The following is a 14,312-nucleotide window of genomic DNA, read 5'->3' as shown; positions in this document are numbered from 1 at the left end:
GATGGAGAAGGCTCCCATCTGGTTTGAAAGACCTGCTAAAAAAACAGATACTGTGCGAACAGCACATTTTTCCGGGGAGTGGATATAAAATGGTGAGAATAAATACCCAAACTGGATAAAAAGATGGTTGTAGCAAAAATATCTTTCACTTTGTTTTGCCCTGGACATGAAAATAATATTGTCTAAATCAGTGAAAGAAAAATTTATGATCACAGGACCACTGTTTATAGATCAAACCTTTACAGTGTGACTTTCAAGCCAGGATTTTTGATCCAGGTTACTTTCCATTTCAATGGGCCAAGAAAGCTATGGAGCCAACTAGCCTCATTCTAACATACCTGGGGTTAATTTCTAAGGCTTAAGTTTCGTATTTACAGTTTTTTGCCCATGGGAATTTTTCAGACATGCTATTTTTCCTAAAATGAAGAAATTATCATTTTGATAGAAAAGATGGACTACTGCCATTTACCAGTTGGCACTGATTTATGATATTAAAATGAAGGAAATAGGAGGAGGATAGAGAGAAGGAAGAGAGAGCTAGGAAAAAATGAGAACTTTTCAAAAGGAAGTAATAAGCCAACTAAATCCTATAAATTCACATATGGATAACCATTCAGAAGTAAACCTATTTTTGGCTCCAAGTTGATTTGGGTAGTACACATTAATGGCTTTGGCTTTTTTTTTTTTTTTGGTAGTCACAGAAGTTTATTAACCTTTCACTTGCCTTTACACTAAAAAACAAATGAAAAAATTTTAACTTAAGATGTAGAAAACATCATACTTAATCTTTTTTAAATGCGGAAAGTCTACCTCATCCAGTAAACAGTCAATGAAATTTTAATTAAATACTTAAGAGTGCCATGCCCAACAGGCTGTTAAATATATACATCTCCTTCCTCTCAAGGCCTAAAGTGAAAACCAAGAAATAATCACTTCCATAATTCTAGCTCCTCTTTCCCCGACAAAATTTTCAACCAATTATAGACCTTGGTGTGCTAATGAGCTTTACCTGCAGGCAACTGGGAGCTGCAGGGTTTATGAAGATTAAAAACAGCCTTGTGCTGTAAGATGGGGGTTGGGTGGTGGGTGCTGCAGAACACCGCATAAAGCTAAATTGATCTTCATGACTATACCGCCAAAGATAACATGTCCTTTAAAAAAACTCCATATCTGAGTTGTGAAAAATTTTAGGTATAGGTTTCTACGGAGTAGAACTGTCTAGAACTCATTCTCTATTTACTGGATTTATAGTTATAGCTACAGTTAGACAGAGAATGACTTTCACTTCAGTTGGTATACATGTTATGTAAGATAAACATTTCATTCTTTGGAAATTAGGGTTGCTACACACCCCATCATACCTCTTCCTTTTCCCAAGAGACTGCTAGGACCCTGTGGTAGCTTCATTTGGCTTTCCAAATCCTGACCAGCAGATGGCAGTATTCTCCTTCCTAACACCTCAACAGCAAAGGGATTCCTGTTCCACTCAAACTGAGACCCTACGTTTCGTTGTTGCTATAGATGGTTAACATCTCTGTATAGATCAAACATATCATCCTGCAAAGATGGCTTGAGTTTGGTCAGATCAGAGACAGTTTTATGGCCTCAAACATGAACATCAATTAACAAGAGCTCCCAAATACAAACAAAACCACAAAACTTCAAATAATAAGTTACTTTTCAAATACATAAAAATATCCTTGGTATTGGCAGACATTCTGAATTTGTCTGTTAACCCAAGCTATGGCTTGAAAATACTACCACTACTACTATCTTAAAAATAACATGTTAAAGGAAAATCTATAGTGATATATATGGGGAGGACTCGAGTTTGAATTTGTTCTAGTAACTGTGGTCCCAAGGCAGGTCTGGTGTGCAAAGCGAAGACTGGTATCCAGGCACAACATCCATAGCTGAGGAAACTATGCATCTGCAGGGATTAAATGAAAGGAAGCATGATTCAGGGCTATCTCATTGCTCAGAGTACAGGGATTAAAACCTCTGGGTTAGCAGCAGGAGCAGCGAGCTATTTGTTGGCAACGGCCTGCAGAATTGTGAGTTGGTTCTGCCCACTCCTTCCTCCGTGACTTTCAGTAGACTTCAATCAGGTCAATCCAAAGGCTACACTGCTGAAACCTGTTCATTTTCTGAAAATAAAAGAAACACAGTTAAGTGGTAAGTCAGCATATCAATGAAGATCAACTAACAATCTAGTTATCTGTTTAAAAAATTAGTCAATTTCAACAAAGAAATCCTCTCAAATATCCCATCAAAGCCAGATTTTATTGTAATGACATTTTTGAGTTCTGATCACAATGAAGGCTGACAATCAACTGGAATTCAGAACTGCTTTTTAACCACTTTATTACTAGATTGTTTAGAAGGATGAAATTCATTTATTGCCAAAATTGCAAAGTTGGTCAAGAGTTCTGCTAATAAGAGGAACTCTATCAAACAGCATGATTTCAGATAATCTGACATTTTGATACTTGGAGTTTCAAGTGTCTGTGCATTAGTGTAAAACACAACTCTACCAATGTCAAGTGCCTCCTCTTAAAATTATCCTTTTACGCTGAGCTGCTATCTATTAAATACAATCAGCTTGCCCTCTCCATTTACAAAAAACACACCATCGTATTTAGGCATTTCTTTTTTAACAGAGATTTCTAAAGCAGTTAAAGAAAACATTTCTGATTATGTGAAATACCAGAGCAAAGACCATTCAATGTGTTTAGCAATTCACTTAAGAGCCATTAAGGTAGTTTGTCAACATACCATCTGCTTCGCTATCTGCGTCAGTCACATCTGCTAGTTTAGGATGGGATGGCTGCAAATTATGCCTCTGAGGATGAGTTACGATCTTCGATGGAACACAGGCCACAGGGTTGCTACTGACAGAAGCTGGTGGCAGTCTAGAGAGGCTGTTATGCATCATCTTTGACCTCTGCACTGCCACACTATAATCTGGAGGTTTTAGGTGTAGGTGGGGTCCTTCCTTTAGGTCTGCTAAAGAAATCCCCATGTATCCTGGAGGAGTGGGAGGTGGCTCCCTATACCTATCCTCCTTCTTGGGTGAGGTGACACAGTACACTGGCATGAAAAATAAGCAATGGAAATGTTAATGAAAAATATAAGAAATGAAAAAAAAACATACTGAAACTTATTACAATGACAGAACTTAAAAACTGACACAGTGAATATATTTGAACACAATGGCAGCAGGTTAAAAACACTTTTAATAAGCTTAATAAACTTGATAATTAAACTTGTTTTTAAAATACATAAATTACATTGGGTTTTACAAACATTAAATAGAATGAGACAGTTGAAGGAGATGACACTGATGACAAGCTTCCTCCTTTCACAGGTCAGACCACAAATCACAGAAGTGTGTGACAAATTCCTCAAGGAATACCAGCCCCAAAGGTGAATGAGTCAGAGACATTTAAGAATTCACCCAGAACATCTATACTCTATTAAATGGGGGGATTTTCATAGAAATGACATTTAGGCCCTCTACTTAAGGGCTATTTCACGTCAGTGCTGGCATAAAAACAACTTTAAAGAGGAACTGATTCCTTCAAGGACCTTATTCCTAACCTCTGCTCTGTGATTAAGTGAGAAGAAAAGCCATAATTTTAGGAAATCCATCTTAAATTAAGTTTCTCTGATTTACAGTGGACATTAAAAATAATGGTGACAAAAATCTTTTGCCCTAAGTTTGTACACCCTGGGTCTAAGGCAAAGCTTCAAAAAACATCAGAAATAAGTTAAAAAGGAAGTTCCATGAAATTAAGACCAATCCACAAGACTCACAGGACAAATGGCTCTGAGTATCTTGATCATGTAACTTTTAAAATACAAACACTATCTATATACAAGAAAAATAAATTTAAAAGGATCATTAAATTCTCCCCTTAGAGAATCAAGTTTGCCCTTATTGAAATTTCTACAACTCTACCAGTAAAATCTGCATGTAGTATCAAGGTCAGAAAGGATTTCCATTCCCATCTGAGGAGAATGGAGTGGGGAGGGGGTGGAGAGGTTGTGAAAAGAAGACAAGAATGAAGAATGTTAAGTGATTTGCCCAGAGTCATCTAGAAATGAACAAGAAAAATTTTTTTTAATCTATTTTCCCAAATGGATAAGAAGAGAAAGATTTTACATCCTTGCATACATGTGCTTGTATATCCATATAACAGTTACCCAAAAGGCTTTAATAAAAAATCCTTGGAAAGAAATGAATTAAAATTCCAACCTATAATGAAATTTGATGAGCAAAAAATATGCTAAAAAAAGCACGTGTCTTTCATATGTTTAGTAGTTTAAATTGACATCACAAATATAGTATAAAGAGTTGATTATAATAATATTGACTCAAAGTACAGTCACTCCACATGAAAAAATAACACAGGTGCTATTATATCTAAGTACTTATATAAACTCAAGAATAAGGAAAAAAATGTATTTGACGGCCAAAGATACTAAAAGAATACACCAAGAAAGCTGTGCACGGTTAGAACAGAATCCACAAACAGAAGCTGGCACACCCATGATATGGGCTAGGAGGGTATAATGAAAAATGTTTGGGTTTTTTTTTTTTTGGCTGCATCGCATAGCATGTGGGATCTTAGTTCCCTGACCAGGGATCAAACCCACACCCTCTGCAGTGGAAACGCAGAGTCTTAACCACTGGACTGCCAGGGAAGTCCCTGTTTTGGACTTCTTTATCACACTTTTTCCACCACTTGTACTACCTAAAAGTAGTATCTGATTCAAAGTTTCTACCATGTATGCAAAAAGCAAGTAGGGTCCAAACAATTTATGAGGTGGCAAAGAGAATAATCCCTTTATTACTACTGCACAGTAATGCAATAATATTTTCTTAATAAAACCAAAAAGATCTCAAAAGCAAAACAAGACATATAAACCTGTCCCCCTTATTAAATTCCTGCATGTCAGCTTTTTCATTTTAAATGGCTTGAATATCTGCCCCAAAGCTTTTGAGAAATCATGAACTTTTTGAAAATAATTTGCATGTGGAGGGAGGAAAGAGAGATTAGAGAAGGGAATTTTCCAAGAATAAAATTCTGGGCCAAGGTCACTTTACCACTTAAATTCTAAATGCCACAGATATGACAAAGAACACACAACTTACCAATCAAGCCCTTTTCTGTACTCGAAGTAACAGTTTTATAAACGGGGTCGATGCCGTCCTTGTGGTCCAAGCCTTCAGATGACTCAGCTGGGGTGCTCTCCAACACTCTCCGTTTAACTGTACCATAGTTTGGTTCGTATGTATCAGACAGAGAACTAGAGGAAGCCCAACTCTGCCTCATCTGATTAGTCTCTAGGCTTCCTTTACACTGACCACAAGTTCGAGAGCAGCCTGTAGGACAGGTACAGGGCTCACAGTCAGTGGGCTCAACTTCAGCTATGGGACCATCCAAATGGGTATGTCGATAAGAGTTCAAAAAATCCCAGCCTTTTGGGTTTGGAAGGCTTTGGAAGTTGTCATGGGAGCTGCTTGAACAGGAAGTCCAACTTCCACGACCACTATCAGCTGCTTCTATAATGATATGCTCGTGAGAAATCTCATCATTGCTCAGAGAAGATGAGACAGCTAAATTCTTGATTAGTGATGGCTTTGAGAGTGTCCACCTAAAATTGGAGATACACAATTAAAAGTAATTTACTAGCTTAATGGAAAAAATTTCTTCAGTCCATTGCAAGTGTTACTGCCTACAAGAGACTATAGAACATGCATCACAAGTGTTTAATGCCAACATAACCTTGTGGAAAAAAAATGACACTGTAATCAATCATCACTAAACTTGTACTGGCATTAATGTTAATACTTAGCTCGAAACATACACTGAAGAAACTCAAATACTTAAAAGGCTTCCTCAGAATTTTTCTTGAATTATTATGAAGGATGAGGTTTGAAGTGAATAATATTAAGCATACATTTTCATTCTTGGTCAACATAATGCAACACTAGATTCTCTCCATGCACACAGAATTAAGAATCCTCAATTACAGGAACCATGTTTTATTTTTCAGTGTCTCTGAGGTACCAAGGAAACAGCAACTTCCCCAATTACCTACTACTAAATGAATTCTATCATTTATAGCAAGGGTTCTCAAACTTAGTTTCATGGACCAAATCAAGCGAACAGCCTGTTTTTCTTATGGTCTTGAGCAAAGCATGGTTTTTACGTTTTAAAGGGTTTAAACAAAATGGAACAAAATACTCCAAAGATTTTGAGACAGAGACCATATGCAGCCTGCAAAGCCTAAAATATGTACTCCTTTAAATGGGCCTTTACCTGCCCACCCCCCAAAAGGTTTGTGACTCCCTGATTTATAGTACAGAGCATATAGAGCAGGGATCAGCAAACTAGAGCCCAAGGGCAAATCCAGCCCTCTACCTGTTTTTGTAAATAAAGTTTTATTGGGACACAGCATGCCCATTTGTTTACAAATTGTCTAAGGCTGTTTTGGTACAACAATAGCAGGGTTGAGCAATTGCAACAGAGAGCTTACAGCCAGCTATGCCTACAATATTTACTATCTAACTTTTATAGAAAAAGTTTGTTGACTCCTGGTCTAGAGAACCATAGTTTAGAAACCCTTACAAGTATGGTGATAATACTTCACTATATCTTAAATTTTTCATATAAAAGTGTACCAGATTTAACAGTATCAGTTTAGAATCAACTTTCTCAGTGCTTTCTGAAGATTTCCATTTTGTTTGATTCTAAATAGAAATTTAGAGTTAACTTTTTTTTTTAATTGACTTTTTGCTAGCTGATAATTCTTACTCTCCAAATCATACTTTGAGAGAGTAAGGATCAAGGACTAGTCCTACTCTCCCAATGTCTACAACGTGTATAGCACTGAGGGTACTTCCCATTACACACTCTTTCTGAGCAATCTCTAACCTTATAGCTACAATGCAAGAACTACTTCCCACCTACCAATAGCATCTTCACTTTGAGTTCTTATTGATCGAAAAGATACATGATGTAAGTTACCTGAATCCAGTAACACTTAAAAAATGAGCACCCATATATTTTTCAAAATAGTACTTATTTGCACATTCAGTATAGAGAATACATGCTTGGTTCTCCTGTTCTTTCAACTACCCCTTTGGTGGGGGTGGTTTTAGGTTCAAATTAGGGAGCACTGTTTGCAGGGGCCACTCGGCTTGGGTTTTGTGATGTGAACACAGGCAAGGATGTTTACCCAGGGCCAGGCTGACTATGGTCTCCTATCCCTGAGGAGTACTCTGTCTTTTCAAATGCTCCAGTGGATTCAGGGACTGCCACAGCCTGGGAGGAACACCGTTCATCCTGTAGAGCTGCAGACATGGAGTCAACAGAGCAATTGCTCACAATGCTGGACCGTGAAGAAATCTCACTATGGCTGGAGTCAGACAAGTTGTCAGATTTAGCTGATGGTATAAGTGTATAACCTGAATGAGAGAAGACAACTGATCAAACTACAAAACAAGGGAATGGGAGTGGGGAGGGTCAGGGAGAGGACAAAGAAAAATATGAAAAGAACAAAACATAAAGTGAGTATCAATGTCAATTTCCATCTATGTAGATGTAATGGTGCCGACTTTCTGTACATGTTCCTTTACATATCCATTCACCTACCTACCCACATGGCACCAATATAATTCCAAATTCAAGAAATAGAAAGTCAAAACCCAGTATTACTGAGAAAACTAGTTCAAAGGTAAACCTGCCCCAGGCTCTCACATAGCTACAAGCATTTAGTAAAACAAGAGGCATTAAATATATTACAAAACTTTAAAAAGTAGACATCTTGAACTTCTCAACTTCTTTTTAACCCTATGTCCCCTCCCCTTTGATTAATATAAATATTTCAATGACCTGAGTGTCCAAAACACGACCTCGAGGCAGGGGTATGTAAGGGGAGTCAGGACTCAAGGGAAAGAATTTTATTTTTGTTTTTTCAAACTGCAAATACCCTAGATATTTTGCTTCTGTCACCTAAGAAGTCTTGGCCCAAGTTAAAAGCCATTGTTTTAGAATTTTTAAATAAATTGTTTTAGATTTGGACTTACTCTTATACCTAGTTTCCTTTTTCTTCACCAATTTAGCAGAACATTACATTACAGAACATTACATCAGCTGTTTACAGCTGAACTGACAGATTTACAAGAATGTAACATGAAAAAACCCAGCATCTACCTGTTTTAAATTGCTCTATGACTTACTGCACAGCAGATATAGCTAGAGAGATTTTCTTTAGCATTCTCTGGAATGAAGGGGTGGAGATGGAGTAAGGTGGAAGGTTCCAAAAACAAATCTGCAGCATGATAGTTAATGTACACAATCGTCTGTTTGAGTAACTGTTAGAAAAGTAACCAAACTTCTTTTGTTGAGAAATAAAGAAAATGCTGTAGTAATCCCAGCAAGGAGTAGGTCTCAAAGAAGTAAACAATTATCTTCTTGTTCACTGAGAGAAGAATGAGGTTGATTAGGTGCATGACCTTTGGGTCCATTCCTAGAAATCTCAAGAAGAACTATAGGCTTTAGACTCACATATAGCTCAAGTTATTACAAAAAAATTGTTGAATAATAACTTTATTAATTAGTGTCATTAACTATTTCAAAAACAAAAATTAAGACTTAGAAAATGTGTGATCTGCATTTGGCTTTTGTGCCAGGCACAGGACAAGCCAAGGCAAGCCAGTCTCTTGACTCCTTCTTCAGTTCTCTGATCTTGGGATCACTGCTATTTCTCAGTGCCCTTCATGAAGTGATTTGGTCAATTTTCAAGAGGACCAAGAAAATGGATGTGGTAAATAAACTAAAAAAAATTCAAAAATTCCTCCTCAAAGAAAAAGTCATTGTTCTTTTATCCTGGGGGATAGACTTGCTTTACTGTTTTAAAAATAATTTCATTCGATTGTCTGTTAGATCAGTACTTGTCAAATATAATTAACTCTAAGAATCACCTGGAAGGCTAATTAAAATACAAATTCTTGGGCCTATTTCTGGCCATTCAAATTTACAAGGTCTGCAGTGGGACACAGTAAGTTTTTAACAAGTTTCCCAGATGTTTTTGAACCTGCTATGTTAGACTATCTCCTCCCTCCTCTGATCAGAGTATATATGAAAAGTGGATGATATAAAAAAGTTTATGTGGACAAGATACAGTTTCTTACCTTCCAAACACTTCACTTTAGCTTGTAAAGTAGGTGCAATAATAAGATAGCAACACAATTATCTAAGGCAAAGGTTCTGATCAGATTGTTACTGGGGGATTTAATGTAAAAGTAAACACTGGTTCCTTAAAAGCCTCCTCTACTTATTGCACTCACAGACCCAACTGCTACCAGCAGGAAATAAAGCCAACTACAGAAAACAAGAGTATTAAGTTTACTAACATTAGCAAAATAACATATGTACAAATAAGGCACTTTAAACGGATATGATTTTGTTGTTGGAGGACCTGTAACACTAATCATAAAATGCTCATAAATAGTATTTTAGTAAGTTGTCTGTCTGAGCCTTATTTGACAAATGACTTAATTTAAGCTACATTTACATTAATAAATGAAAACAAATTTCACACTAAAATAAAGTAAGGAACTTCATCAGAGTGTCTTTCTCCTTTTAGACTTGAATCGCGTATAGAAGCAGTTTAAAGTGTTACTGTTGCCTCGGCTATTTGAATTGAAGATGTCATTCCCTTTCTCATCTTTGATGTTGCTTCCAACATCCTTCACTTTCTCACAGCTTTCTGTAGCTTGATTGAGATCTGCGTCCTCTTTTTTGCTGTTGGCTAGTCTCTCCCTTGAAAGAGTTCTTTCCCTAAATCTTCTAAACGGGGATGTCATTCTTTTTCTGGCTGTGTTCTCACAACTTGTCCTGTCTCTATTCTCCTCAGTGGCCTTCTCGGTCCTGTCTGTTCTTTTGGCTGTGCTCCTGGTAATCTGTTGGATTTTCTTTTGCAAGTAAACCCCACCTATTCCGGGGCAGCTGTGGCCACTGATCTTGGTGCTGGACTCACGGGGAGGGGATGAGGAAGACCCTGAGAGGCGCAGCAGGATGCTGTGATCAGATATGATACTGCCAACTGGAGGGAGAGATGCAAAAACCCTGTCATGGTCAATTAATTCTTTCCAATGAATCACAATTAGCCTGGTTTTATAACATTTCACTGTTAAAAAATTCTAACATCTTGACAATATCTGAAAAATTGAAATCTAGCAACATATTTTTTAATGCATGGAGACTCTACTATATAGCATAAACAAGACAGAACACAGGAGAAAGGTTACCTTGATCAGAATAAGCTGGTAATAAAAAATTGCTGAAAGTAACCCAAGCTGGTAAAATCATAAGCCAAAATATGACAAGAGTATCAAATAACCAGAATTATTTCTCAAAGTAACTATGTCTAGAATTTTCAGGTGGATTCTACTAAGAAAAAGCTTAGCAAAAATCAGATAGGACATATAAATAGTATATACAATAGATGTATTTATAAAGCACAATTTCTGATCCTTTTTTCTCTACAAGGCAGAGACGTTGCCTGCCTGAAGCATTGGGGAAGATATAGGTTAAGGCCTCCTGATGTCTCACTTTTTCAGTTCTTTCTTGTTTAAATTCTCCTTTTAAAAATCGCGAATGTAGGCTTATCTTCTTAACTGTTAGAAAACAAAGAACTATTCCAAAGTATACCAAGAACTAGAAACAGATTCTAATAACATACTCTTAATGACATTTTTGTTCAATCACGGACCACTGGCAAAAACCTGTCTATGGAAATAAACAAGCAGAAATAGTTTTGAAGAAAAGAATTTTGTCAGATTTCTAAGGATTCAAAACATGACTATGACAGGCTCACAAATCTCTAAACATCATGGTCAACTGTCGGTCACATACTGAAAGACACAACAGAGAAAAGACTTCTCTATTCCAGTGGTTAAAATGCATTTGTTTGGAATAAGAGCAATGGGGAAATTCCTGTTCCTAACACCTCTTCCCACAAGTCACACTGACCCATAAAACACCAAATCCAATTCAACTAGTTTCCTGGTTAGAGAACTGTCTATAATGGGACCTCTGGAGGGTGTAAAGATGTTCCTGAAAGAGCATTAAGAGCATATGGACATTGTTCATCTGGACCATCTGTGTGAATAGGCACTGTTCCCAGCCCCAATCCTTGGGACCTGATAAAGGGTACTCTGGATAGGATACATACATAGTAAAGAGATGAAAGATATCTGTGTGCCTTCCCAAATCATATATGAGCTGTATACAACAGGAACGGAAACCTGTGTTTTACAAACACATCTATTATGTATACTTTTATATGTCCTATTCGATTTTTACTAAGCTTTTCTTAGTAAAACCTGAATGAAAATTCTAGCCAGTCTCAGCTAAGTGAACAGGGTCAGTAATGGAGTTATACTGCCCTGGAGTGGCAGCAGGGAAGAAGAAGAGAAACTCCGATTTACTAAACACTCACCATGTCTCAAGTGTTACAGATATTATTTCATTTAATCCTTAAATAAGGTCCTAAAATAGGTGGTCCCTAACCCATCTTATAGACAGGAGACCTGACCTTATATAAATCAGTTGCTTGTAATAACACAGCCGCCACCAGGGACAGAGTCAGGATTCAAACTAAGGCCTGGCAGCACTGTACCACTCTGCTGTCACATAGTCAGCAAAAATAAAAAAGAACCCTCAAAAGTGAGGGAAACTTAGAGCACAGGAACTGAGGAAAGCTCTGGAAGCTTCTCCTTCCTGCTAGAATTCGTTAGCTTAACTTGTCTTCTCTCTGACCATGTACCATTCTGTACTGTGTTTATTCAAGGATGTAATTTTTTACATCTGTGAAATGCCATGACTAAGGAGTCTTTTTCGCCAGGGTACACGGGGAATGTGGAGGGCCAATGTAAGAAACACACACATTATTTAGAATGCTACATTTGCAGCTGACATGAAATGGCATCTTACATGCATATTACCCAGGCTAGTCAAAAAAAGAAAAGCTTCAGTCTGAATTAGGAAAACATAGATAAATAAAGAAGAGCAATTTCAGATTTTTTAATTCAAAAGGTTTTACATTAGCATAAATGTAAAAATCCACAAGGGTGCTGTATAGGTTATAAATCCTGATTAATAAAAGGTAGTAACACTCCATTACTAAAGAAAGGAATGTATCAGCCTAAATATTTGTTTCATTTCCTAAATCTTGTAGTTGGTTAAAAACAATTTCTTGTAGACATTCCTATTTTAAAATACTCCATAGAACTGTTTGAATTAATTGGTAATTTGAATAACATCAAGAATTTGCACAGACCAAAACAACTGTGAGTTCTGCCTTCATTCTTATCTATACTTGTCCTCCACCAAAGAAGGACCACACTTTGAATGCAGGAGTCCTAACTCCATGATGCATAACACCTGAAGACCATATAAATAACACAATCCAAAACATGAAAATTCAGGAAGTATTACCAGTTACACTTTTCTTCACATTTTCTATTATTACCATAGACCAAAAGCAAAATATGTGCCACGTAATGTTGTTTGGCGTAACAAGAACTAGCTTGAACTATTTTATCTTACCTTTGCGAGGGGAACCTTGAGGAGATGCAGGAGGACTAGAATGTAAGGATGACGCCATAGAAATAGTGTCTTCTGTATGTTTCTTACCACTTATTTCTTCAGTTGTTCCTAAAACTTTCTGAGGTAAACTTGTACCTAAAAATAAAATCAAAGAAGCAAATAAGTATCACTTCACAATTAAAATGTCTGCAGTTGCCTAAATTACTATATAACTAAAGCCATGATGCACAATGGCTAGTGTAGTTAACTGAAATGTATAAATGACAAACGGGGACTAAATGACTGGGTAATGGCATACAGAGATTCTCACCTCCAGGTTATTTGTTCACATTCAGCCAGTCAGCGCAGATCAGATTATAATAGCTTTTTGTTTGTTTTGTGGCATAAGGGATATTGATTTAACAGTCTGAGTACAGTGTCCCACTCCACACAACTGACACACTTATTGGAAATCTTAATAGAGAAGGCATGGATTCAAACTCTTCCCTCCCCTCTAGAGGTGGCCTCTCCAAGTCAGGGCAAGGCATGTGGCAGGGGCAGTGTAGGGATGTTGGCACTGTCACTACCTGTGGTGCATCTGTGCTGTGGGTATACAGAAGCTGCAGGGCTGCCAGTCCAGCCCTTTTCAAGAGCACTAAATTCACACTACAGGAGAGAAGTAGACAACAGAAAGAATCATGAAGTTATAGAAAAATAGTATGGAGTCCACTGGAAACATTCCTGCAAAGTTCTATCATCACTCTTGTCCAACAGCTGGTCCTTTTTAGCATAGGTCAAACTTAGCAATGCTTTCAAATACACGTATTTTTACAAACATCCTCTCGAAAAAATGTCAAAGAGGTATTGACACTGTTTTTAACCAGTAAAGTAAGCCCAACTTTGATGAGTACTCAACTTTGATGAGTGTCAGCATAGTAACAAGCAGCCCTTTGATACTGAAAAAATTTAAAACACAGTATACAAACACTACTCTTAATTAAGTGCCATTTTAATATAAATAAATTTATCACATAAATCATAGTCGTATTAGAGCAAAAGGGAAGAGGGCTACCTGGCACAAATAACACTGCCTCTCAAGTGATGACATCCAAGTAAGAAATCAGAGCTAGACTTGTCCCATGTCTCACTCCTACCACAAAATCAACTTCCCCCATTTTGCATCCAATTCTCTACTCATTTCCACAGACACCAAACTAGATCAGGCTCTAGGCAACTTCCCGTTGCTACATCAGCTTTCCACTAAGGCTCCCTATCTCCAATCTCACAGCCCTTCCTACTATAGACCTCCTCCAACATAAACTAGACCATAACCTTGCCTTGCTCAAACTGCTTTAACAGCTACCCACTGACAACTTTCCTCTAGCATGTCATGTTATAATTTTGGCATGTCTGTAACTTCACTTCTCTTCATCCTGGGACACTGTTTAGTACTGTGTTAAAGTAAGGATTTTGAGCCAGTTAACCTGGGCTCAACTCCCAGCTCCATCTCTTACTCGTGGTGTATAAGTTACTTAGACATTCTATGGTTCCTATGTAGAATGAGAGTATTATCTATCTTTAGGGTTATTATGAAGATCAAATGAACATAAAATATAAAGTTAGTAAAACACTTAGAACCGTGTCTGGCATTCATTAAGTGCTCCGTAAGTGTTAGCATTAATTATTATTGTCTCTCAACACTCTACA

General features: G+C 37.3%; 1 protein-coding gene across 6 annotated transcripts in view; it reads right to left on the bottom strand.

The window, feature by feature from the left end:
- Positions 1 to 1,009: 1,009 nt before the first annotated feature.
- Positions 1,010 to 14,312, bottom strand: part of RAPGEF6 (Rap guanine nucleotide exchange factor 6) — a 222,020-nt gene continuing 208,717 nt past the window's right edge. For 2 of the 6 annotated variants that reach the window (XM_007461753.1, XM_007461755.1), the window contains 5 exons: positions 12,627 to 12,761; positions 7,249 to 7,477; positions 5,159 to 5,661; positions 2,776 to 3,090; positions 2,122 to 2,147 (listed from right to left, as the gene is read on the bottom strand). In XM_007461753.1, the coding sequence (XP_007461815.1) occupies positions 2,122 to 2,147; positions 2,776 to 3,090; positions 5,159 to 5,661; positions 7,249 to 7,477; positions 12,627 to 12,761 (1,208 nt within the window). Of the gene's footprint in view, positions 2,148 to 2,775; positions 3,091 to 5,158; positions 5,662 to 7,248; positions 7,478 to 12,626; positions 12,762 to 14,312 lie in introns of all 6 variants that reach the window. The other 4 variants (XM_007461756.1, XM_007461754.1, XM_007461757.1 and 1 more) reach the window with 4 other exon arrangements.

This window comes from Lipotes vexillifer, unplaced genomic scaffold, assembly GCF_000442215.2.
Source record: "Lipotes vexillifer unplaced genomic scaffold, Lipotes_vexillifer_v1.1 scaffold724, whole genome shotgun sequence".
Lineage (NCBI taxonomy): Eukaryota > Metazoa > Chordata > Mammalia > Artiodactyla > Lipotidae > Lipotes > Lipotes vexillifer.
The sequence above is the reverse complement of the archived record's forward strand: the minus strand, read 5'-3'. Positions and strand labels throughout refer to the sequence as shown.